We start from the raw sequence: 26,202 nt of genomic DNA, 5'->3' as shown, positions 1-26,202 counted from the left end.
CACGGTGGTCGAGATGGTCTGTATCCAAGGCAGATTTAATCATGCCGCAGCACTCATGAACACAGTGAACAGCAAATTGTCCTGTTAGGCAGGGCTCTCGCCACCTAACCTGTTGATCACTTACTATACCACTATCACTTCCTTTCTCTAACTTGATGTGCTAGGAAAATTAGTGTTGGAGTTTACCTGCATGCTTCCTATTGTTCACACCTCTGTGCCTTTGCCATTATTTCCCCTCTGCCTGGAAAGTCTTTTCCTTCTTCCTTGGATTGGCTAACTTTATTCATCCTCTCAGGGAATCTATTTTTGTCATCTCCTCTAGGATGTTTTATCTCAGCCTAAAAATCTAGACACCCCAGCTGTCTCAGTATTTATGATATTATGATGAACGTATGTGTGTGTTTCTGTAACTTCCGGAAGAACAAGGACTATGCTTATTCTCCTTTGGAACGCTAGTGCCACGCTCCCAGGGGATACCCAGTAAATGTCTGCTCTACAGAACTGAATAGTCTTTACTATGCAGACTAGTAAGCCTCTGGTTTCCTTGCATTCACTGATTCATTGCTTATTCGGTATATTATCAATATTCCCATAATTCTTTCTGGGATCTCTGGCTGAAATCCAGCTCTCTTCCCAATGTCTTTATAAAATTGAATATCTAATAACCAGGAAGCTTAATCTTTTCAAAACCAAACTCCTAACTCTTCTCTCAGGCCTGTTCCTCTCACAGCCTCCTTTGTTTTAATAAATGGTAACACTCCTCCCACACTCAAAGCCTTCAGACTCATCCTTGACACCTCTCTTCCTTTCATACCTAACATCCTGTTCATCAGGACACACATCTCTCTGCATCTCTATTACTCATACCACGGATTATTGCGGTAGCAGCCCCTCACACTGTCTGCCTGTGCCCATGCTTGCCCACACAGTGTTTCTCAGTACGGCAACCAGACTGTGGCCTTTAAAGTCTAAGCCGATTCACATCCTTCCAGGGCTCAAGGTGCTCCACACACCAGAGAAACCCAAGTCCTTACCTGATGGCATACTTTCTGCCACTCTCCTTTACCTAACCCTGATCTTACCTCTTGAATATCTTCAGTGAGTCTTCTTGCTGTTCCTAGCACACTTCTCCCAGAGGTCTTTGCACCTCTTGTTGCCTCTTCCTGGAAAGCTATTTCCTCAGATACTGTTTGCTGAGTCTCTTTCTTTAAATGCAATGCCACCTTAGTAGTGAGGCCTTTCTTGCCATCCTGTGCAAATATAGAGAGTAATTTCACACATGCTGTATTTATTGTTCTCCATAGTAATGGAGGAAATTGTCAGTCAAACTTTAGAATTACACATTTTTTGGTTGTTGTTTTTTTTCAGTGCTGGGTCCTTAGAGGCAGAACTACTGACATATAGTAGGGGCTCAGTAAATATTTGATAAGTGTATAAGTGAATGAAGGAACCAAGACTAACCTCTGAAACTTCCTGCTTTGCATGAGTGATGTTGGGCAAATTACTTCTGAGTTTTACTTTCTTTATTAGTAATTTACTTTAAAAAATTTTTAATTTGTAAAATGATGCTTGCCATATTTTCTCAAAGGTTCTTGATGAGTCGCCAAGGTAATATTAATAGATATTGTTTTGACTCTTTCCTGTTTCATGCAATGTCTAAAGTGCAAAGCATTAATCTTCATAGTAATCACAGGAGGTATGTTCTGAGCTCATCTCCCATTTTACTGACTTAGACAAAAAATAACCAAGGTATATACATGGCTTAAAGTCACACAGATAGTGAGAGAGCCAGGATTTGAACCCACATCGTTGTGGTCACATATCAGTGTTCACTGGCAGCCCTGATTGTGTGCCTCATATTTTGTGCCTATAATGAAAATGACGCCGGAAAGGAATCCTGCAGGTTTGTGTTAAACAGTCTTTATCACTTGGAGAATATTTTGACATTTTTTATTTTAGGAATTTATGCTGAATTTTATCCTATCTATGAAAGCAACCATATAACTTTTCTCCTTTAATCTATTAATATAGCAAGTACACTAATAAACTTCCTAATGTTAATCATCCTTTCGATTCAAGAATGATATCTACTTAGCCATTTAATTGTACTGTTAAAACACTGCTTGATGAATTTGTTCTTTTTATTTTTAAGTAGACTTTATGCCCATCATGGAGCCCAGTGTGAGGCTTGAACTCATGACTGTGAGATCAAGACCTGAGCAAAGATCAACAGTCGGACACTTAACCAACTGAGCCACCCAGGCACTCCCGAATTGGTTAACTTTTTATTTTGGAAAGTTTGGGTCTGTGTTCATAAGAAAGTGCCATATAATTTTCTTTTCTGGGTTACTATTACTTAGTATTGATATCAGATTTTGATGCCCCCAATTTTTTTTTAATGAAGTGTACTTTTCATAGTGATTTTATCTTTTATACTAGCATTATTTAAAAGTATAATTTTATATTTTTTAGTGGACAGATTTTAGAATTTTTCTTTTCATTTATTATTGATTTTGATTCATAATTAGTAACATTGTAATTCAGTATGATTCAGTTCAGTAATCCACATTTACTGAATTGTGATCATATAATGTGGCATGTATGATTTTTATAATTTTTGAGGCTTTATTTTAGGTCTGGCTCATAGACATGTTAGACGAGGGTCATGGACAACTTTTATGAATATTTTACGTGCTATTCTGTAGGGTAGAACGTTTTCATCTATCTATATCTATTTACTCTAGTATCCATACATACTACATGAAACATTATTCATTGTGTTTTTAAATTTTACCATAGGCAGTGGTGTGCTGGAGACAACTCTAATTGGTTTGTGAAAGTCAGTGGTTAACTAGTCAGGCGTCTAGCGAACTATTTGTTAAACCACTGCTGGCTTGAAATCACAACGATTGGGTATTTGCACAACAGAAATTGGCATATGCTACATATCACTGTTCTTTTTTGCTTTGTTTTGTTTTGTTTTAAGAACCAGCTTACTTGCATGCCACAGACCATAGGCCTACTCATTTTCATATTTAAATTTCTGAAAAATGTTCTAAAATCTTTAATACCTCCGTGTTTTTCTATTAGTTTTCCTTTATACAATTTATAACTATGTTGTTAGGTGCATGAAGGTTCATGTTTATTATATATTGTAGATTATCTTTTATCCATGTGTATCAGCCTTTGTATTGCTGATACTTGTCACCTGAATTTTAATTTTTCCATAATTATTACTACTATAATCATATTGGCTTAGCATATTATTTTTTGTTTTTTCATTTTCAAGCTTTTTGTGCCATTTTATTTTTGTCCCATTTATTTTAAATAGCATATTTAAAAATTTGTCTGTCTTTCTGTCTCTCTACTTTTTAAACTCAGTCTAAGTGTCTGTTCTTTTAGGAAGCAGGTATAGTTTTTATCACATCTCTGCACACGTGGAGGGATGTGCTTGTATGTTTAGACTTACTACTGCCACTGTACTCTGTATTTTTTACTATACTTCCTCTATTTCTTTTCTTTTCTGCCTCTACCATCTTCTGTTAGATTCCTCAAGTTTTCTTTGCCTTATTTTCCTTTTTCTTTTTTGGTTTGGAAATTATAATGATAACGAACATATATTTACTGTTTTTATTTTCTCATAGTAAGCTTTTATTTTGATTTTTTTGCAATTAATCACCTTGAATGTGTTTTACATTCTCTAAGTAAAATAATAATCCTAGCATGTATATACTTCCTCTTCTTTTTCCACATATAGATTATCTGTACTTTTCCTTCTGCATCACTATTTGGGAAAGGTCATATTAGGTCAGTACCCCCTGGCATTGGGGTTGGGAATAGAGTGACTATACAGGGGCATGAGAAAAATTTATGTGATTATATGTATATGTTTTCCATCTATGTGTTTTAGGGTTTCCATGGTGATTTTAAGATGTATACAATTGGTAAAGCCCTGAATACTGTATACCTAAAATAATAGGTGTATTTTATTATGCTGAAATTATACCTCAAAAATGTGGATTTAAAAGTGTGGTGGAGAATGTCAAGGAGAGCAAGAGATTATAGGCAGCATGTCGAGAAGACCCATCAGTAGTTCTCAAGAAGTCATAATAGTGCATTTTTTCTAGCAGTATTTGATAGCTTGTAATTTGAAATAGCAGAATAAAAATAGCAGAAAGATGAAATGTTGGAGGGCACTTCCCATGCCATTTAGGGTACTAATACAGTGATTAACTTAGACATCTGGATGGAGAAGCAAGTGCTGGGAAGAGGTTGATGGTCATGAGGATAAGAACAATGTAATTGCAAACAAATGAAAAAATCAAATCCAACAAACATAGACTATGTGCTTATTATGTACTTAGTATACTTTTATATGTTGGAGGTATAGTAATGGACAAGATAAGTGGCGTTTCTAACCACAAGAATCTTGACATTTTATATTTTTATTTTTTTAATGTTTATTTTTGAGAGAGGGAGAGAGAAAGAGAGACAGAGCACAAGTTAGAGAGGGGCAGAGAGAGGGAGACACAGAATCTGAAGCAGGCTCCAGGCTCTGAGCTGTCAGCACCGAGTGCAACAAGGGACTGAACCCATGAACTGTGAGATCATGACCTGAGCCGAGGTCAGATGCTTAACTGACTGAGCCACCCAGGTGCCCCAAGGATCTCACATTTTTGCAAAATAAATGAATGACTAAAGTAGGTACAAAACCTACATGCTTTAGAAGTATTATTATACCATTATTTATACCCAAATATAAATGTTATTTATTTTATGCTTCATATTTTTACATCCCACATCTTTTTCTATATTGTTTTGGACATTTTTATTGTCTCAAAATGCATTTCACAGTATTTTTTCACATTCTTTGGATCTTCCATTTTCTAAGGTATTGGTATGAAAGAGTATTTTTTGCCCTCTTTCTTAAATATTAACTAGTATCTTTGTAGGTTCAATTCCATTTTCCATTAAAGTTTGAAGGTTAGTTCTATTGTCTTTTAAGTATCATGATCAGATTCATTCTGATTCTTGGTTTTACTCCATGAATACTATTAGCATGGTTTTCTTTGTCCTGGAATTAGAGAATTTAATTTAAAAATACTATACTTTTCATCTATGCTTCTTATGCTCCTTCAATGTAATAGCTAGTGTCTTTTCCCAACTCTGTAGACTTCATAAAAATTATTTCATAATTATTTCCTTTTCTCCATTCTCTTTGCTCTTTCTGGAGTTCTACTACAATACTACATTGGATTCTAAATTGACCTCATAATTTCCATCTTTTTGTCTTTTCATGCTCTGGTTTGGGAGAATTTCTTCACATTTCACAAGCAATCTGGATGCAGTACTTTTGGAAAGTGGGCTAGAGGAACAGATCTCATTAATTATTCCTAGATAGTAGGTTAAGTATTATAGCTGTGCTATTCTGGGTAAGCTGTCCATTGTACCTGTCGTCAAGAATTATACTAGCTAGCATTTATCAAAAACACTTACACAATACATTTTTCAAGAACATTTGTACCAAATATTTAAAAAAGCACATGAACATATTGTTACGTGGAACAATGATCAGAGAGTGGTAAGAACATATATGCCCTCCAGCTCCATATACGCATCATCGTCTTTCTTAGATGATAAACTACCTGAAGTGTTTTTATGTTCATTTTTTATACCACCTATTTAATTAATTCTTTGTGAGTAGTCATGGTAACTAAGGTGTCCAGATTTTATTACTGCTTTTGTCCTTGGCAGTATAGTCACTTAAATGCTTATGATTTGCTTTAGAAGCATTTCAACATAATTAAGCAATTTGTCTTGTATTCCCAAAAACTTAAACATTGTTTTACTTAGAAATATATATGAAAAACATGTATTTTGTAAACCTTATAAGACATAGTATTTTAAGAAGAAACATCTTACTTAATCATTTATTTTGTTATTTTGATAAATTGTGAGATATACAGGATGTGTTAAAATATTGTGGGGCCTTATGAGAGAATCAAATACCAACTTCAGATCTTATATGAATTGATTTTTAAAAATCAGAGTAGTAATCTTACATGGGTCACTAGGTGGCTCCTTCAGTTGAGTGTCTGAGTTTTTAAAAAAAAATTTTAACTTTTATTTCTTTTTAAGGGAGAGAGGTGAGGAAAGAGAGCGTGAGTGGGGTAGGGGCAGAAAGAGGGAGACAGAGGATCTGAAGCAGGCTTCATGCTATGAACACAAAGCCAGATGCGAGGCTTGAACTCACAACTGTGAGATCATGACCTGCATCAAAATCAAGAGTTGGCTGCCTAACCAACCACCAAGCACCCCATTGGTTGAGTGTTTGATTCTTGTTTTCAACTCAGATCATGATCCCAGGGTCATGGCATTGAGCTCTGCATCGAGCCCATGCTGAGTATGAAGCCTGCTTAAGATTCCTTCCATCCCTCTGCTCCTCTCCCTCTCTCCATCTCTCTTTCTCTCAAAAAATAAAAAAGTAGTAACCCACGGTTACATAGTCCATATTGGATGTTTTTTAAAGCTTTAATATTGGACACAGATCATGTTTAGTGCAATTTTGTACCCAAAAATTTCATATTAGTGTCTACTGAAAACAGGTAAAAAGCAATTACTGAAGAAAATGCTGGTACTGTTAATGATAGGGCAGTTTGAGACATTTAAACATATCGCTTGCTTTCTCAACTGTGTTCCAATTGGGACCAATTAAGAGCTCCCAAGAAGTTAGAGTTCCGTAAACGATAGCCTGTGTGTCAAATTCACCAACTGTCTGTTCTGAATGCATTCATTCATACATCATCTATGGCTGTTTCCCCACTATCATAGCAGGCTTAAGTAGTTGTGACTGAGAATGTAAGACAAAGGCTGACATGTGTCCCTTTAGAGAACGTTTGTCAATCCCTGCTTTATATACTCACAACAGTTTTGTCTACTCTTCCTTATCACTGCTTTCACACTGTTATCAAACGACACACTTTCCTCTGAATACACATTGCACTTGTTTGCATATGTCCTTGCTCAGCCTCTTTCCTCTAGCTAATCTAGAATGTTGTCTCTCTCTCTTTACTCACATCTAAAATCTAATCATTCTTTATGGTATGACTCCAGGAACACTTCCTCCATGAAATGTTACAATAAAAACAGAAAATTAGATTTCCTGGACATATCTCCATTACACTCTCTCACATATACTCTATGGTCTCTTACCTCTCTCTTGTTTGTGCTTGCTGGCATCCATGACCATGATTAAATACAGTTCTCCACCTGTTGCAGGCCTGCCTGATCCTTGCAGTTTAATGCAGCTGGAAAACACACATGCTGATGAATCTTACTTTCTGACCACTCACAGCCATGGACGTCCAATAGACATGGTTCTCAAACTGTACTTATGCTTCTCATTCTCCTCTGTCATATATTTTCCTCTGTACTCAGCCCCAACACCCCTTTCCCAGTCCTCACTCTCTGCTGATGACTTTTTGTCCTGATTCATTGAGAATAGTGAAGCAGTAATGGAGGACACACACCGCACAGTTATCTACCACCATGCCATTGCACCACCTTGACCCTCAGCCTTCCTTCCACGACAATGGGTGACCCAGCCACTACCCCACTTGTGCATGAAATCCGGTTCTCATCCTCACCTGCCTATTCAAGAACATCATCTGGCAATGATCCTTTCTCCTGCTAACATCCTCGATTTTTCCCTCAGCACACCTCTACTTACCACCACCTTTTGTTTCTCCCTTTTGAAGCAGTATTCTGCAAAATATTGACTATACTTAGCATATCATAAATTCTTTTCTTCCACTTCCTCCTCAGCCCGTGTCAGGCAGGCTTCTGTCTCCATCGCTCTGCTGAGAGTGCTCTTGTCAGAGTCACCTGTGACCCCCAGGCTACAAGCTCACTGGTCAGGGCTCAATCTGTGTCATCCTTGACCTCTCAGCACCTTTGACATAATCGTTTCTTTTCCTGAATATAATTATCATTGATTTCTAGAACATCATACTCTCCTTTTTCCCCCTTTCACTGGTCTTCCTTTTGAGATTTTCTTTTCCCTATATCACTTACCCCTCTCTAATAAAATATATAATTAACTAGTTTATATATGTTATAAGTGGTCTCCTTCCCCCTAAAACCAAGGTTCTCTGTCCTCTGCATTGGTGCGTCGCAAGGTCACAGAGAAATGCCTAGCACCTGGTGACTGCTCAATAAACATTTACTAAACGAGTGCGGGGAAGCGATGCGGCCTTCCATTCTTTATATTCCACATACACATGCAATAGTGGTTCGCTCTCATTTTCTTTTTTTTTTTTTAGTGAATAGATTAATGTGTTTACCAAAGTAACCGATACTTACAACTCTTCTTTTGTGCTAAGCCTTTTTAAATTTACTTTAAATGTGATGAGGCGAGTAAATAATTAAACAGAATGAAACAAGACAAAACGGCAGTGCATTAGGTTGTATTTCCTCACAGGGAAGGACTACGATATTGGTATGGAACGCAAGATGTGTACAATTATTTTTCACAAGTCGCTCCAGAATTAAAGCTCTTGGAGCTGCCCAGCTGTGTCGATTTGTCATCTCTTCCCAATGTCTTAGCCCTGGGCAGTGACATCCTGCTGGCGTAGCAGTGTTGCCATAAGGTCAACAGCCTCCCTGCAGTGACACCCAGTCACAAGATCACAAAAGAATTCCTGCTCAAACTTTGTGAGCGACTTGAGTGTAGGGCTGGGATTTAGTCTTTTTTTTTTTTTAATTCCTGAATTTATGCACCCAGTTGAATGAGGGACAAACCGAATATGCTGATTATGAGGGCATTTCGTGACCATATGCAATTAGTATGCCAGGATTAAACACTGCTTTCCTAGTTCTCCAAAAATATGACATAAAGGGAAGTGGATAATTTATTTCATACCTACATTTGCCTTCTCAGAAAGTAATTAACCTGGTTTCAGCCACTTCTAATAAGTGTTTTGTGAGAATCACATGGGATAATGGATGTGGAAGAATTGAGTTCTGTTTCACACAAGAAATGTGAAAGACCTGTTTTTAAACTGTCAGAGAGCAGTGGCTTTTTATTATTAACATGTATATATTCACATATATTTTGTTATTATTCACATATATTTTTTAATGTTTACTTATTGATTTTGAGGGAGAGAGAGCAGGGAAGGAGCAGAGAGAGAGGGAGAGAGAGAATTCCAAGCAGCCTCTGTGCTGCCAGTGCAGAGCCAGATGTGGGGCTTGAACTCACGAACTGCCAAGATCATGACTTGAGCCGAAACCAATAGTCAGATGCTTACCCATCTGAGCCACCCAGGTGCCCCAGCTACTTCCTGTATTAAGGGGCTTACACTTCTCAATTTCTTGCATCCCTCATCCTTCTGCCCAACTTGGATTGTGAGGTAAATTTTCATGGCCACATGCCTGACAGTTACCCGAAGCAAGTCATTTTTAACCTCTCAGAGCCTCAATTTCATCACTGCAAAATAAGAGTAAGATCTTTCACTGTAAGATATTGCCAGGACTGACTATAGTACTGTATAGGAAATAATTTTGTACCACAACTCAAAAAGATGGAGGGAATTTAAGAGGCTTTGGATAATTACGAGATAATTATGAGGTTTTGTAAAAATCTGAAGCATTGAGATAATATAGACAAAGAGAATGATTATTTGATGAGAGGAATAAGCAGAGTTTCTTTGATGAAAATCATACATATAATTCAGGTCATATGTAACAGGAGGATTCAATTTACTCTATTATTGTTAAAAGGAAGGCGTTCCTGTTGAATGTACTCTCATATAGTCTTGTTTAACAGCTATATAAATCCTAGTTTTCCTTTTAAAGATTTCTACACCAGGGGCACCTGGATGGCTCAGTAGGCTGAGCAACCGACTTGGGTCAGGTCATGATTGCACAGTTCATGAGTTCAAGCCCCTTATCAGGCTCGCTGCTGTCGGCGCAGAGCCTGGAGCCTGCGTTGGATCTTATATCTCCCTCTCTCTCTCTCTGCCCATTGCCTGCTCATGTGTGTGCTCTCTCTCTCTTTCAAAAAAATAAATAAAACATTAAAAAAATCAAGGCGCCTGGGTGGCTCAATCAGTTAAGTGTCCAACTTCGGCTCAGGTCATGATCTCACAATTCATGGGTTTGAGCCCTGCATTGGGCTCTGTGCTGACAGCTCAGAGCCTGGAGCCTGCTTCAGATCCTGTGTCTCCCTCTCTCTCTGCCCCTCCCCTGCTCACTCTCTGTCTTTTTCTCTCAAAATAAAATAAAGACGTAAAAATAAATTTAAAAAATAAAGATGTATATCATAAAGCAATCATCTGATAAATAAAATAATTTGATTAATTGCATTTTCAGAATTTAAGTGCAATGAATATTTATGTCAGAGGCATGGCATATTTTGATTTTTGTGGAGAGGTCAACACATACTATTTTTAAAGGAAGGCAAAAATAATTGTTCATATTCTGTATGTCTTGGTTTTAATTTTTATTTTAATAAAATGGAGTTGAATACGGGACTGCGTAAACCTTACATTCTTCATGGCCTTGAATTAGAAAAAATAGAATTTGTTAATTATGAAATTCTCAAATAACATTTCAATTAACGCTGATTTATTTCAAAGACTGAAAACAGCTGTTCAATGTCTGTACAAGCAGGTAGATCCATCTGTTGTAAATTAAATTAACAGTAGTTTATATGAAGCCAAGTATTTGGTGACTTCTACTGGTTACCAAGTAAATATGCAACTTTGGAATTTGCCAATTCGAGGACATATATAGTGGAAATTGTTTGGGCTTTGTCATCAGACAGGCCTGGTCTCAAAGCCTGGCGGTCTTGGACTTGCTGTGGGACCTGGGCAGCTTACCTAAATGCTGCTAACCTCACCTCCTAGGATTGTTGTGAGGATTAAAGGTGATATGTATATTAAGTGACTGATGAGTGCCCATGAAAAAGTAAGTGCTCACTGATTATTAATTTCCTTCCTTTCTTTCCCTTGCTAGTCCACTTGTGTTTTTAATGGATCATTCCTTACCCTGGATTGTGTTGTAGGAAGTATTCTGGATGGATGGCTATTGGAAACCTACTGTCATAACCAGCTCTTCTTCAACACTTAAGCATTTACCCTGGCATTGAGTAATGAGAATTTCGGTAAGAAAAATTAGAGATAGTATATGGACTTTTCAAAAAGATTGCTTGAATCTCAGATACTTTATAATAAGTTATATGACAATTCCCCAAAGATCTTGGGGTGTCCTAGGTTTCTGTTCACTTGTGAACTCTTCTTATTTTGAAAGTCAATGGACTAGGTGTTTGAATTCTACTAACACCCTGATGGGCTCTTCATGCCATTGTAAATGTATCATTTCACCCTGTTTTATTCTTTGAATTTTTCTCTACTCAATGAATTGTGTAGTCTTTGATGGCAAGGTCTAGGTATTATTCATCCTTTCAGTGTAGACTAAATGAAGCACAGATTCTTAGTGGTTCAAGGACTCTCTGAAACTGTAAAGGCTTTGACAATGCGAAAGAGGCAGGCAAAAGTATCAAAACTCTGAGAAATTCTAAGATGAATATTTATAAATTTTTCTCTAAATCACCAAGAAAAGTTATTTTATATCACTTGTTAGGATGGCATGGAGTATCTTTAGTTGGGTCTATAACTATTGTCAATGATACCCAAATTTAAAAAAATGAACATGTCATAGAGAATTAAGGGCAAACAAAAAATGATATATGTTGAACTGTTAAAAATTTAAAAAATAGATGAGAGGGAGAATAAGGATAATAGAAACAAAGTAAGTAGTGATATTAGTATATGTGTAAATTAGTAAATACAGTAATATTCTTAAAATAATCATCATTGAAATGCATCTGGAAAAACATGTATTAAAGAATTGTGCACATAGAAGACAGAGCTGGAGGTAGGGAGAAAGCAGGAAAGATTAATTCTAGCTTCACTAATGCTAACAAAGAATCTTAATTCTGACATTTTGATCAATTTACCTTCCAGAACCTAAAATATGATAAAAATATTACTTTAAATGTATATCATTTTTCAACTAAAAATGTTTTAACCGCTTTGCATATGATTCTATTTTTCAGAAACCATATTTGAGAAGTACTTCCATCCAGTGCTACTTGTGTTTACTTCTGAACAGCCATTTTTTAACTGAAGCTTGCATTCATGTCTTCATTTGGGGGTAATTTTACCTTTCAGTATAACTATCATCATGTTAATGACCATGATCATTGTTCTTCAGTATCTTCTCTATGTTCAGTTTGCTTAAATTCTTAAGTTCTAAGTATTTGGGTAATGATAGAGGGCAGATTATAAACACTCGGAGAAGGTTTGATAAACACCCAATTGAACATTTCTACATTCTGGTAATATCCCAGATGAGTGTTATATCCTTCCAATAAATTGTACCTCTTAATATTTACCTAAACATGGAAGTACATTCCTTATTAACATCTTACGTGATTTTCACAACAGTAAAAATTAGATACATAGGGCATGTCCGTGTTACTTTGTTGTCTATCCCCGACACTGACTTCTCCTGTCCTTTGAGCCTCATCCTCCTTCAATTTGAAACATTTCTTTATTTAGGCCTTCAAATTTCCTCCTTGTAAACATTCAGACATTTCTGTGCTTATTAACTTTTTTTCTTCTCTCTTAGAGGCAGCTAACACACTGCACACAGTTGGTCCAGAGCACCCAGCCTGTAGTTATGTAATATGATTCTCAGCTCACTTTTCCCCTATTAATGCCCTCCTGGTGTGGGGAGCTGTGGATGTGGGTAGTGCATCTTGCTCAGAGGAAAGATTAGTGTTGGCTATCTTGCTTCCATAAAAGATCCATCAGAGCAGCTATTGGCTCCTGAAGGTTGAAGAATCATTCCACAGTCACTAGGTCAGGGTGTGATAAGTCTTTTGTCCTGATGTGAAATTTCAGTTTTACCAAAATGAGTAAGCATAGGATCATTCCAGACTACATTTGGCTCAAGTCTGTAAATATCTATGAAGAAAGCTAGTGTAAGCTTAGTCATAGCATGAGCAGTGTGCAAGGTGCATGTTGAATCTATGGTAAAGAATATTTACTACCAAAGTCATTCCATGATTGCTTATTTTAAGAACTGCACCTGAGGTGCCTGGGTGGCTCAGTTGGTTAAGTGTCCAACTTCAGCCCAGGTCATAATCTCACGGTTCGTGGGTTTGAGCCCTGTGTCAGGCTCTGTGCTGACACCTCAGAGCCTGCAGCCTGCTTCAGATTCTGTGTCTCCCTCCTTCTCTGCCCCTCCCCTGCTAATGTCCTGTTTCTCTCTCTCTCTCAATAATAAATAAACATTAAGAAAATAAAAAAAGGAATTGTACCTATTTAATAGACTTAAAAGTCTGATGGATCTTCTACTTACAGAAAATCAACAGTTCATTCAAAAACATTTACTGAGCACTACCACACATCAGGTGCTGTGTGTTATCCATTGTGATAAATTGCAGCAGATTATTTATAGTTATCCTTCCAAATTAGGTTTTTCTCTCATCCCAGTTGCTCAGTCCTTAAATTAGCCTAAAGTGTCAAGGGGTTGTACTATATGTTTGGTGTTTATACTCATCTACAAACTGTTGGATGCACAAAGGCACGGATAGCACTGATCTTTTCACTGATCAGAATAAGGAAATCTTGATTGCTCTTTTGCCTATAATATTCAGCAAGCCTTGTATGATGCTTATTCAAATGTTTTGCTCTTTGATTTTGCTTTCAGCTGTATCAGTGCAGCTCTTCCTGAAACACAGACAAACTGGCAGAATGTAATAGATGATTTGAAAATAATTGACGATATTATTCAAGTGAGTACTCATTTTTCCATAAGCTATCTGGTATGATTGCTGTGGAGTATGCCTCTCCCTGTGTTTTGCTGTCAGTCTTAATGAAATCTCACTTGTAACAATATTTTTATAGAAATTCATGAGCTTGGTAAAACCTTCAGGGCTTTTACTTAACAATTTTCATGTTGTAATTATCTTTAAAACTCAATTTATAAGTAGTCCAGTGTGAAGAACTGTCACCACAGGCCAGAGAGTCCCTTCTCCTACCAAAGAAACCGGGCAACTTGGCGGCACTTACCCCGGGGGGAATGGCCTGGCCCAGGGGAGAGCTCTCTGTCGTGTGGCTAAAGGACCCCATCTCTCACCTAGAGACACCAGCTGGCCTGGCAGAACCAGCAGGGCAAGAGAACAGGAGTCCCACTGACAATTGGGCAGGGAATTGACCTCCACCCCTTCTGTGATAGAGCAGGGGCCAGTGGGAATCCCAGGGGCCCCGGGTGAGCCAAGCATTTCAAATTAGCTCCACAGAGATTCTGAAAACTAAATTGTCATGGGAACCACAGCAAATATATGTAAGTCAGAACCTCAACCCAAACAAGATGCCTGGATGCTAAAATAGCAGATTTACGTGGAACCAGAGTCTTCTAACATAAAGCTAAAATATGTGAATACAGCTGAAAATCACTCATTGTACCAAGAAGCAGGAAAAACACAACTGGAATGAGAACAGACTCTGAAATAGTCTTTAAATGGAGATAGTCTAGATGTTAGAATTATTTGACAAAGATTTTAAAGCAGCCATCATAAAAATGTATCAACAGGCAATTAGTAGTACCCTTGAAAACAACTGGGTAAAATAAAGTCTTAACAAAGAAATGCAACATATAAAAGGAACCAAATGGAAATGACAGAACTGAAAAATACAATAACTGAAATGCAAAACAAACTGGAGAGGGTCATGCATGAGTAGAATGCCTATGACAGAGGAAAAGCAGTGAACTTCAAGATAGAGTAGTAGAGAGAAAACAGAATGGGAAAAAAAGGCCTAAGGGAGCTTTGGGACAATAAAAGATCCAAGATTCTTATCATTAGCATCTCAGAAGAGAGGAGAAAAAGAATATCCTAAAGGAAGGAAATTGGCCAAACTGATAACAAGACACCAACCACATTTTGCTATTTTGCTTTCTACAAGAAATTCATTTCAAACACAATGACAAAAGTAGATAGAAATTGAAAAGAGAAGAAAATATCATCTTAGAATGATTTGAATAGTGTCCCCCTCCCCTCAAAAAAGTCATGTCTACTGGGAAACTCACAATGTGACCTTATTTGGAAATACGATCTTTGTAAAAATAATTAGTTAAGATGAGGTCATACTGGGGTGAGTTCGGCCTTAACTCCAATGTCTAACTGTCCTTATAAGACGAGGTCAGAACATAGAGAGACTGACAGGGAAGAAGGCCATGTGAAATTGGAGGGAGCTACAAGACAAAGGAGGCTAGAATTTTGCAGTGATAAGCCACAGAAGGCCCAGGATTGCCAGGAACCACTTGGGAGAGGTAAACAAGGATTGTTCTAAAACCTTCGGAGGGAGCATGGCCCTACTGACATCTTAATTTTGAACCTCTAGCTTCCAGAGCTATAAAAGAATAAATTATTGTTTAAAACAACATTTTGATATTTTATTACAACAGCTCTAGGAAACGGATGCACATGCAGGCAGTGATTTTAAAAATCAGAAGTAGCTGTATTAATATCAGATAAAGTAGACCTCACAGCAAGTAAAATTATCAGAATCAAGAGGTTTATTACAGAATGGTAAGAGTAATCCACCAGGGAAATGTGATCTTAAATGTATACACATCTAATATCAGAGCCTCAAAAGGCAAGAAGCAAAAACTAATCAAACTGAAAGGAGAAAATAGCACATTCGCAAGTTGAGGACTTTACGACTTTCTAAGTAACAAACGAATGACTGGACAGAAAATCAGAAAAGATGTAGAAGAAATGGACAACAGAGCTGCCAACAATATCTAATTTACATAAGTGAAACCTGTCACCCATTAACAGAGAATTAAGATTTTTTTTTCAGGCACCATTTGCCAAGACTAAACATATCATAGGCCATAAAACAAACTTTAACAAATTTATCAGAATTGAAATCATGCAGAGTATGTTCTCTGACCATAGTGGAATCAAGTACAATTCAATTATATAAATATAGCAGAAAAATCTTCAAAGGCTTGGAAATTAAATAATATACTTCTAAGTATTCCATGGGTCAAAGATTAAGTCTCAAAGGATATAAAGAACTACGTAGAACTGAATGAAAATGAAAATACAAATATCGAGGTCTGTGGGATTCAAGCAAAACATTACTGAGAGGGAAATTTATAAAACTAAGTGATTATATTAGGAAAGATGAAAGATCTCAGATCAACTAAGTTCCTACCTCAAAAAAAAAAAAAAAACTGGAGAGAGAAGAGCAAAATAACTCTAACACGAGTAAAAGGAAATAAAAGTCAATATAGAGCAGAAATTGATGAAATTGAAATCAGGAAAACAACAGAGAAACTTAATGAAACATAATGCTCATTATTTGGGGAAAATAATCAATAAAATGGATAAACTTCCAGCAGGACTGACAAAGATTAAAAGAGAGATGATATAAACCATTAAAATCAGGACTGAAAGTAGAGACTATCACTATAGAATCTGCAGACATTAAAAGGATAATAAAGAAAAACTATAAACAACTTTATTCTCTAAATTTGACAACTTGGGAGAAATGGCCCAATTCCTCCAAACCACAAACTACCGAAATGTAACGAAGGTGAAATAAACAATCCTTAAACTACTATAACTATTAAAGACACTGAATTCACCATAAAGAAGCTCCCCCAAATGAATCTTCACACCCAGCTGGTTTCACTGGAGCATTCTACCAAACACTTAAAGAAAAATGAACACCAATTTTACAGTCTCTTCCAAAAACAGATGAAGAGGGGACCCTTTCTAACTCATTTTAGGAGGCAAGTATTACCCTGATGTGAAACCAGACAAAGTACCTAAAAAGAGAAAGCAACAAATACTTCTAATGACTTAACATGCAAAAATTCTCAATAAAACATTTGCCAATAAAATCCACCAGTGCATTAAAAAAGTCACACAGCATGACCAAAGGGATTTATTCCAGATATGCAAGACCTGCTTAATATTGGAAAACCAGTCTTATGTAATCCACCTTACCAACACGCTAAAGTAGACTCTCATATGATCAGATCGATTGATGGAGAAATAGCATTTTAAAATATACCTATTAAGGGGCGCCCGGGTGGCTCAGTCAGTTGAGCAACCTACTTTGGCTCAGGTCATGATCTCACGGTTCATGGGTTTGGGACCCACATCGGGCTCTGTGCTGACGGCTCAGAGCCTGTAGCCTGCTTTGGATTCTGTGTCTCCTTCTCTCTCTGCCCTTACCCTGTTCATGCTTTGTCTCTCTCTGTCCCTCAATAATAAATAAATGATAAAATAATTTAAATTTAAAAAAATAAGTAAATAATAAAATATACCTATTTCTAGGAAAGTTTCTCAGTAAACCAGGAATAGAGGAGTAACTTTCTCAACTTGAACAGAGCATATACAAAAACCTAGAGCTAACGTCATATATAATGGGTAAAGATTGCATGTTTTTCCACTAAGATTATAAACAAGGCAAATATGTCATCTCTCACCACTCTTATTCAGCACAGTATTGAAACTTTAGCTAAATTGACAAGGCAAGAAAGAGAACTAAAAGTGTGCAGATTAGAAAGAAAGAAATTATAAATCACCTCAAGACTTTTTCTGGGAGAAAGCACCAGTAAATTGCTGCATATTATTTAGAGGATGCAAATTAAAACCAAATTGACATATCACTATGCACTTCTAAGAATATTTAAATTAAAAGTAATAATGCTAAATTCTGGCAAGGATGAAGAGTAACTGGATCACACATATGTCTGATGAGAATATAAAATTTTACAGCTACTCTAAAATACTTTGGCTGTTTTTTTACAAAACAGGTAATACATTTGCCATGTGATCCAACAGTTGCACTCTTGGACATTTATATCAGAGAAATTAAAACTTATGTCCACACGAAAACAGGCACATGAATGTTCATAGACATTTATTTATAATAGCTAAAAATTGCTAAAAATTTATTTATAATAGCTAAAAATAGCTAAACAGCCCAAATGCCCTTCAGTAAATGAATAAACTGTGATACATTAATCATGGAATAATACGGAGCAAATAAAAGGGAAAAAATTAGTGATACAACAATTTGGATGGCTCTCCAAAGTATTATTATGCTGTGTGATAAAAAGCCAGTCTGAGTAAGCTAACTGGGGTACATCTATAAAATATAATATTATTCAGCAATAAAAAGAAATGAGCTTCTAGACATGAAAAGATATGGAGAAACCTTACAAGCATACCACTGAGTGAAAAAAGCCAATCTAAAAAAGGCTACATATTGTGGTTCCATTTCTATGACATTCTGGAGGAGATAAGACTATGGATATGGTAAGAAAACACCACTGGTTTCCAGGTGTCAGAGGAAAAGGAGAGATGAATAGATGGAGCACAGGTGATTTTTATGATAAACTATTTCATGTAATACTATAATGATGGATACATGTCATTATATATTGGTTAAAACTCAGACAATATATAACACCAAGAGTGAAGCCTAATGTAATCGGTAAACTTCTTACAAATGTATTGATATTGGCTCATCAATTGTAATAGATGTACCATGCTAATGCAAGATATTAGTAATAGGAGAAACTGGCAGGGGGACAAGGCAGTTTTGGAAGTTTCTGTACTTTCTGCTCATGTTCAAAGCAGAACTACAACTGCTCAAAGAATAGTCTATTAAGTTTCTCAAAAAGCCAATCAAAAGGTTGTATACTATATAATTCTACTTATATAACATTCTTGAAATGAAATGATACAGGAATGGAGAAGAGAAAAGTGGGTGCCAGGAATTAGAAAGGTGGAGGGTGGAATGTGCAGGGAGAAAAGTAGTTTGGGCTATAGAAGACAAGGAGGAGGATTTTAATGGTGACGGAACGGTTCTGTACCTTAACTGGAGAACCATGAATTTACACGTCTGGTAAAATTGACTGGAACTACATAACCACATGAGTGCACATAGAACTGGTGAAATCTGAACAAGGTGGGTGGATTGTTTGCCTGTCAGTTTCCTGGTTATGATACTGTACCATCGGGAGAATGACGAAGGGTACGTGGGATCTCTCTATATTTTTTCTTACAAGTACACATGAAGCTGAAATTATCTCAAAACAAAAACATATAATTTAAAAAGTTTAAAGTTCAGTAACTTGTTTTCATTATATCTAAAGCAAGTCATAATTTTTCATATTATCTAATTTTGTTCCCTTTCAGTCCATACATATTGATGCCACTTTGTATACTGAAAGTGATGTTCATGTGAGTAGAGTTTATTTTTTTGAATATTGCTATATTTTCCACTTTTTAAAAGTTGAAGAAGTATATTTTAATAAATTTACTGAAAGATATATAGTTTTTAAGTCTAACTTTTGTTATGTCCTAAAAACATATGATCAGTGTGTTTTGTAAGTAACTGTTGAGGTTGTGGGACTTGGGGACAAAGAGCTTGCATAGATGCTATTTTCATAATGGTACCAAATCAAAATATAAAACAGCCTTTTCCATCAATGTCAAACAAAATATATTATGTATTTTGTGATGCAGTTAGATCAATTTTGCAATTAAATGCAAAAATCAGGTTAACGGATTCAATTTAGAGCTATCCACCATAGCCCTTCTGTCCAGTCCTGGAGTGTATTACCACCCTCAATTACATTTTCTACATATCGCTTAAATGCACTCATGTTCTACCTTTTGCATGAATCTCTACAATTGTCAGAAAGAATTATGGCTGGTTACTCTTGATGTAAGAAAAGAAGTAAACACAACTCATAAAACCTATCAGAATTAAAAAATGATCTTGAACTTGTTTCATTAATATGCTGGCATTGCCTAAGGCATGTATAATTTTAGCTATGTTGTTGGTCTCTCCCTCTGGGTTGGCTACTAAAAAACAAGAAACAAATCCCCAACTTCTCAGAAAAGAAACTTCTTGGAAAACAAATTCTATGCCGTGTGCAAGGAGAACAGTGAGTCCACTCTGTGTGATTGCTCAATTAGAACTTCTCTGAGATAGACGATTTTGCTTCTATGAAGACATTTTCAACTTTGGGAAGAGACCTTCACCACAACTAGAAAAATCAGATAGTCATCAACCACTTGGATAGTGGTGCTACACATAGAAATTGTCTGTAGCATGTTTTCCATTTTCCTTTCAAAGTAGAGTGCAGTCAATTAACCACCGAAACTCAGCATCCTGAGATTGCTTTTTTGCAAGAAGATAACCTTGTAACTCATGGTTTATAGAAAAGAGCTGAGGTTGAAATTTAGATGTAAACTCTGATCCGCCATTTCCTAGGTGCGTTACCTTAGAAGTCTAAACATTTCTGAACCCCAGTTTTATTTATTATCTTATTATTTTATCTACCTGCCTACCTACCTGCCTACCTACCTGCCTATCTATGTGGGGACAGTATTTACCCTTTTAATCCTGGGCAGCTGCTGTGGGAGACAAGGAATATGGCCAATGCCAGGCACATGGGTGTATTCCCTCCTTCATCCATTCACTGAGTACTGGAGAAGTGCCTGTAGGAACCCAGGCACCGCACAAGGCAGTGAGAACATAAAGTCAGACATTTCATGGTCAAATCTCCAGATACTCATTAATGCTTCTTTTCTTTTAAGGATTTTGTTAAAGTAATTGTTATGGGAAACATATTTTTGTGGTATCTAAAAGGTCCCTTTCTGATGTGGCCAGCCTGTGAATGGGCAATATTCCTACGCTGATTTTTCTAATAAATTTCTTGGAATTACTTCTGCGCCTAGAACTTTGGGACTTGCAGAACTAGCATGATCAGCAACTATCACTGCTTCAAATGTTAACAGTACAATCTGATTCTAAAAATTCCTTTAGCAGACTGCCTATACTAATGTTTTGAGAGTCTCAGGTTGGTATTATCACCCTTTTACAAGAAGAAATTTTCTTGATGAGACGTCACCTGTTATTTCCATGTCTTCTAGCTTTATGTTCTTTCTTTTGTATACCGTTGCCATCCTTTTAGATTGTTTTATTATTCGTTTGTTTTGATTTTGATTTCAAAGCCAAAAAAATTGCCTCCTGTGTAAAATTTCTTAGAGGTTTTGTATTTCTTTATAAAATATTTAGATTGACTTTTTAAAAAAATAAAAGTATATCTATGTAAAAATGAATAATGGAAAGATAATTTTTTTCAAAGTGATTCTTTGTAACTCTTCTTTTTTTTAGCCCAATTGCAAAGTAACAGCGATGAAGTGCTTTCTCCTGGAGTTACATGTTATTTCAGTTGAGTCCAAAAATGAGACCATTCAGAAAACAGTAGAAAACATTAATATCCTAGCAAACAGCGGTTTACCTTCCAATGGAGTAAGTTACCCAGTAGTCATACAGAGCTCTACCGAATGTTTTTGTCTTGGTTGGGAGAAGTCATTAGCTGGATATAATGAACGAGCAGGTCCTCCGCAGAGGCACTCGGGGGAGGGAGTTAAGGCCAGCAGAGTGGCATCCAGAACTGGCACCATCCCCAGCGTGCACACAATCCTAAACCAGTCTATCAATTTATTTATTCAACAAACATTTACTGCATGATGCCAGCAAGTGCACTTTCGTGCTGGAGTGACAGTGGTGAGCCAGTGAGGTCATTGGCCTCAAGGTAAGTTTATCACCAGGTACAGTGGATAGACATTAATCTAATTACATAGTTAAGTGTTTAGCATCAATAATAGCAGTTCACATTTATTCAGTTATTACTCTATGCCCGACACTGTTCTTTGAAACAAGGTGATTCACTGGGTCCTCACAATAAATAAATCTGTAAGATAGTTACCCTTGTTTCTGTTGTGTTTTTTTTAAGTTAATTTATTTATTTTGAGAGAGAGAAAGTGCAAGAGGGGAAGGAACAGAAAGAGGGAGAGACAGAATCCCAAGGAGGCTCCACACTGCTGTCAGTGCAGAGCCTGATGTGGGGCTCGAACTCACGAACTAGGAGATCATCACCTGAGGTGAGGCCAAGAGGCCAAGAGACGGAACCAACTGAGCAGCCCAGGCACCCTTCCTTGTTTCTATTTTAAGTCTGAAGAAATTGGAACACCAACGACTTGAATCACTTCTTCCAATTCGCACCTCTAGTGAAATGGGGGCCAGATGCATACCCAAGTGCCTTCGCTCCAGGGGGGGGCTTCTTCTTATCCACTGGAAGGACAAATGCCATAAGGAGATACTAATAAAAGTGTTAAAAATTCAAGGCGGATTTGGGCCGTGCCATGCACGAAGAAACCGAGGGACTCCCACGGCAGGCCTGAGGGTGAGCTGTGCAAAGGCCCTGAAGTAAAAGAACGATGGCTTTTGTGGCAAAACACTAGTGGGCAAAGCAGAGTGGATAGAAAGAAGTTTCACAAACACAGAAGGCTGTATAATAATTCGTGAATTTAACAAATAGTTTGTGGCCTAGTTTTGGGCCTTTAGGATAACAAATGTGAAAAAAACATACATGGTCTCTGCTCTAAGGGACATAAGTAAAACATAAAGCATAAATAAAGCAATCAAAAGGAAATGAATAATAGCTCAGTTATTTGTTAAATCAGTGGCCAAAAAGGCAGGTAAGAGGGCTGGGGTTCTACTCTAGAGGTTTACCGGCTCAGCTGACATTCGCAAAGACCTGAGGGAATGAGCCTCCTATCTGGGGAAGTATGTTTAGGCAGAGGCAGCGGAGCATGCTGAGACCCTCTGAGTGAGTATGGCTGGACACCCTGAACTTCCCTAAAGATGCCAGTTTGCTTTAGGTCTTTGCTTAAATGTCACCTTCTCAACGATGCCACCTCTTCACAGTCGCAACCCATCCCCACTCTCTGTCCCCTTCTCTGCATGCCCCACTCTCTGACATTTTACTTAATGAGTATTGTGTGCTTTTCCCTACTAGAATGCCGGTTTCTAAGGGGCAGGCATTTCTGCGTGTCTGTGTACATGGGTGTGTGCTTTAGAGCTGTATCCCAAGTCCCCTAACAACACCTGGCATAGTTTAGACACAATATATTTATGAAATGAATATACTGCTATTTAAAATATTCGTGATACGTTGTCTCTATGTTATTGGTAGAAAGACCGAGCTGTGCGACAGGTAACTCGTAACAACATCAGTGGTGAACTCTGCAGGGTGCATGAGCACAGTCGCCCTCCTCATGGCCTGGGGTGTGTAGCACGTGGAGTAGTAAGACCCGGCAGGACTGAGCAGTCAGAAGAGCTGGACGTGGAGCATTTCATTGATTATGTCAACTGAGATGCATCGTGTAATATCTCTGCCTTGCTATCTGACACGATTATTTTCAAATTAGAGCAACGCTACTTAGAATATGACAGTTTCTGGCATAGAGTATGCGCTTGATAAATGCTGGTAGATCTGAATTTCAAATACTTAATGGATGTAAAATCTAATTTTGATTTTTGCTGGTACAGCTTTCATGGTTCGGATGATCTCTAAATAGTTTATTTATGATACTACACTTGGAATATTCTAGTTATCCATGAAACTGTGTTTGAAATACAACTTGTGGTATTCACCTAAATAGTTTAATTCAACCAGCAATGACTGGGTGAGTACTACGCGGTAGGCCCTATGCTAAATGCTAGGGAAACAAAAATACATGGCCTTGTGCTCTTAGGAAATCCTAGAGACTAGTGTTATAAAAAGCATAAAACTCCTTAATATCAATATAATATATGATACGAGATGAGGGAGAGTTCTGTGAGTGTAGAGAAGAAACGTTTAGCCCAGGCTGGGGAACTCTTCGGTTCAGGGATGCCTTCTTAATGGAGAGAGCACCCGAGTAATCTTAGCCTGAGTGGTGGTAGCCAAAACAGTAAGAGTAGAATATGCAGAGAGAAAAGCAAAGGCAGTGGAGCATCTAATAGCTTGATGTGTATGTGGGGGTAAAGGCGTGAGCTCATTGTACTTAGGGTATGTTATGTGAGATGGTAGGGACAGATGAAAAAACAGGGGAGGAGCCCCTCAGGGAGGGCCTGCATCCCGGGCAGGGAGGCCCGGTCTTTATGCTGGCGTAGATGACCAGAAACCACAGAAGGGCTCGAGGCAGGAAGTCCGGGATCTGACAGACACGGCTTGTTTTTCCAATGTCCTTAACCCATTATAGGAAAAATAAGCCGAAATCGGATCTCCCGGTTCTCTTTTCCAGTGGTTCTTCCTAATATATTAATATGCCAAAGTTTTTATGTCTCAAGACCTGACCGTATGGTTCAAGTGATGTGATATTCCCAGGAAAGGAAAGGGATGTAGTAGTCTTTGCAATCTAATCCTCTCTTTTTATTTGCCAGAATATAACTGAAAAGGGATGCAAAGAATGCGAGGAACTGGAGGAAAAAAACATTGAAGAGTTTCTGCAGAGTTTTGTGCATATTGTACAAATGTTCATCAACTCGTGATTGTCATCGATCCCCTTCAGCATGTCTGCTGATAACAAACATCTTCCCGCGGTTAAGAGGTGGTGAAACTCCGCATTTTACATGTGCTGCCCAGACAGATTTTTTTTTAAACAAGAGGACGATCTGGAATCTTGGATTGCACAAACTCTTAGGAATGAAGGCAGAAAAATGTCATTGAGTAACATGGAGTCTATGAACTGTCTTTGTCCATTATTTCATTCATTTATTCTTAATTTATTATTGAAATTGTACATATTTGTAGCATAATATGAAGTATTGAATAAAGTTGTGCATATACTTTATCCTTCAAAACTGCACTGATGTTCACCTCCTATAACAAAATAGGGGACATTCTTTCAAGGGCAATAGTCACGTTGCGCAAGTGGTGGGGCTGAGCACCCCGGGGGCAAGGAAGCTGTCCGTTCAGCCAGCGTGGGACCACTGACCACCAGCCGTCACTCACTGCTCCGTTAGGTGAAGCACAAGCACAAGGAGGAAGAATTGACTACCAATGAGAAAGGAGGAAGAGATGTCAAACCGGTGTTTCACTCTGTGATTTAGTTATGGATATATAAAGCACCTGTTCTAAAAGACAGACAGTGCATGTACCTGGCAGGTAATGTGCGCCAGTAAATCTTAAGTGGGAGTGGCAATAATAAAGCTCCGCTGATAGGCAGAATCATGTGTAGGAAACTAATGGTTGTAATGATGTTTATACTCCCTGCTTTCCTAAGTGCGGGTATTTTATTTTCACACTTTTTTGCCGTGCGTGTATAGTAAAAAATCTACTGGCTTGTTAGAGCCAATGTTATCTGACATAAAGTAATTGTTTATATATTTTTGCAATATGCTGTCTGAAATTTGCTAAGTCTTTTTTAATAAAATTATGACTAAAATGAAATATTTTTGTTTTATCACCATTTCTTTCACCTAGTTCACTTTTGGCATTTTTTTCCCTCAAGTTAGTTAACATACAGTGTAGTCTTGGTTTTAGGAGTAGAACCCAGTGATTCATTCCTTACATGGGCCACCCAGTGCTCATCACAAAAAGTGCCTTTCTTACTGCCCGTCACCCTTCTAACCCACTCCTCGATCGCCCTATCAACTCTCATTTTGTTCTCTGTATTTAACAGTCTCTTATACAGTTCACCTCTCTCTCTCTGTTTTTATCTTATTTTTCCTTCCCTTCCCCTATGGTCATCTCTTATGTTTCTCAAATTCCACATATTAGTGAAATCACATGGTATCTGTCTTTCTCTGACTGATGTATTTCGCTTAGCATAATACCTTCAGTTCCAGCCACATTGTTGCAAATGGCAAGATTTTATTCTTTATGTTCACTGAGCAGTATTCCATTGTACATATACACCACATCTTTTTAATCCATTCATCCATCAGTTGATGGACATTTGGGCTGTTTCAGTACTTTGGCTATTGTTGGTGGTGCTGCTGTAAACATTGGGGTGCATGTACCCTTTCCAATCAGCATTTTTGTGTCCTTTGGATAAATTCCTAGTAGTGCAATTGCTGGGTCTTTCTAATTTTAATTTTTTGAGGAACCTCCACACTGTTTTCCAGAGTAGCTACACTCCTACCAACAGTGCGATAGGATTCTCCTTTTTCCACATCCTTAGCAATATTTGTTGTTTCCTGAGTTGTTAATTTAGCCATTCTGACTGGTGTGAGGTAGTATCTCATTGTGGTTTTG

At 37.5% G+C, this 26,202-nt stretch overlaps 1 protein-coding gene across 4 annotated transcripts in view; it reads left to right on the top strand.

Annotated features, from left to right (window-relative positions):
* IL15 (interleukin 15) overlaps positions 1 to 25,395 on the top strand; it is a 74,062-nt gene extending 48,667 nt beyond the window's left edge. For 3 of the 4 annotated variants that reach the window (XM_029940695.1, XM_029940689.1, XM_029940707.1), the window contains exons 2-7: positions 11,066 to 11,164; positions 12,119 to 12,216; positions 13,780 to 13,864; positions 19,298 to 19,342; positions 21,288 to 21,425; positions 24,387 to 25,395. In XM_029940695.1, coding sequence (XP_029796555.1) covers positions 11,153 to 11,164; positions 12,119 to 12,216; positions 13,780 to 13,864; positions 19,298 to 19,342; positions 21,288 to 21,425; positions 24,387 to 24,494 — 486 coding nt within the window. In that variant the 5' untranslated portion in view covers positions 11,066 to 11,152 and the 3' untranslated portion in view covers positions 24,495 to 25,395. Of the gene's footprint in view, positions 1 to 11,016; positions 11,165 to 12,118; positions 12,217 to 13,779; positions 13,865 to 19,297; positions 19,343 to 21,287; positions 21,426 to 24,386 lie in introns of all 4 variants that reach the window. The other variant, XM_029940700.1, reaches the window with a different exon arrangement.
* The last annotated feature ends 807 nt before the right edge of the window (positions 25,396 to 26,202 follow it).

Source organism: Suricata suricatta, chromosome 1, assembly GCF_006229205.1.
Source record: "Suricata suricatta isolate VVHF042 chromosome 1, meerkat_22Aug2017_6uvM2_HiC, whole genome shotgun sequence".
NCBI classification, from domain to species: domain Eukaryota; kingdom Metazoa; phylum Chordata; class Mammalia; order Carnivora; family Herpestidae; genus Suricata; species Suricata suricatta.
The sequence above is the reverse complement of the archived record's forward strand: the minus strand, read 5'-3'. Positions and strand labels throughout refer to the sequence as shown.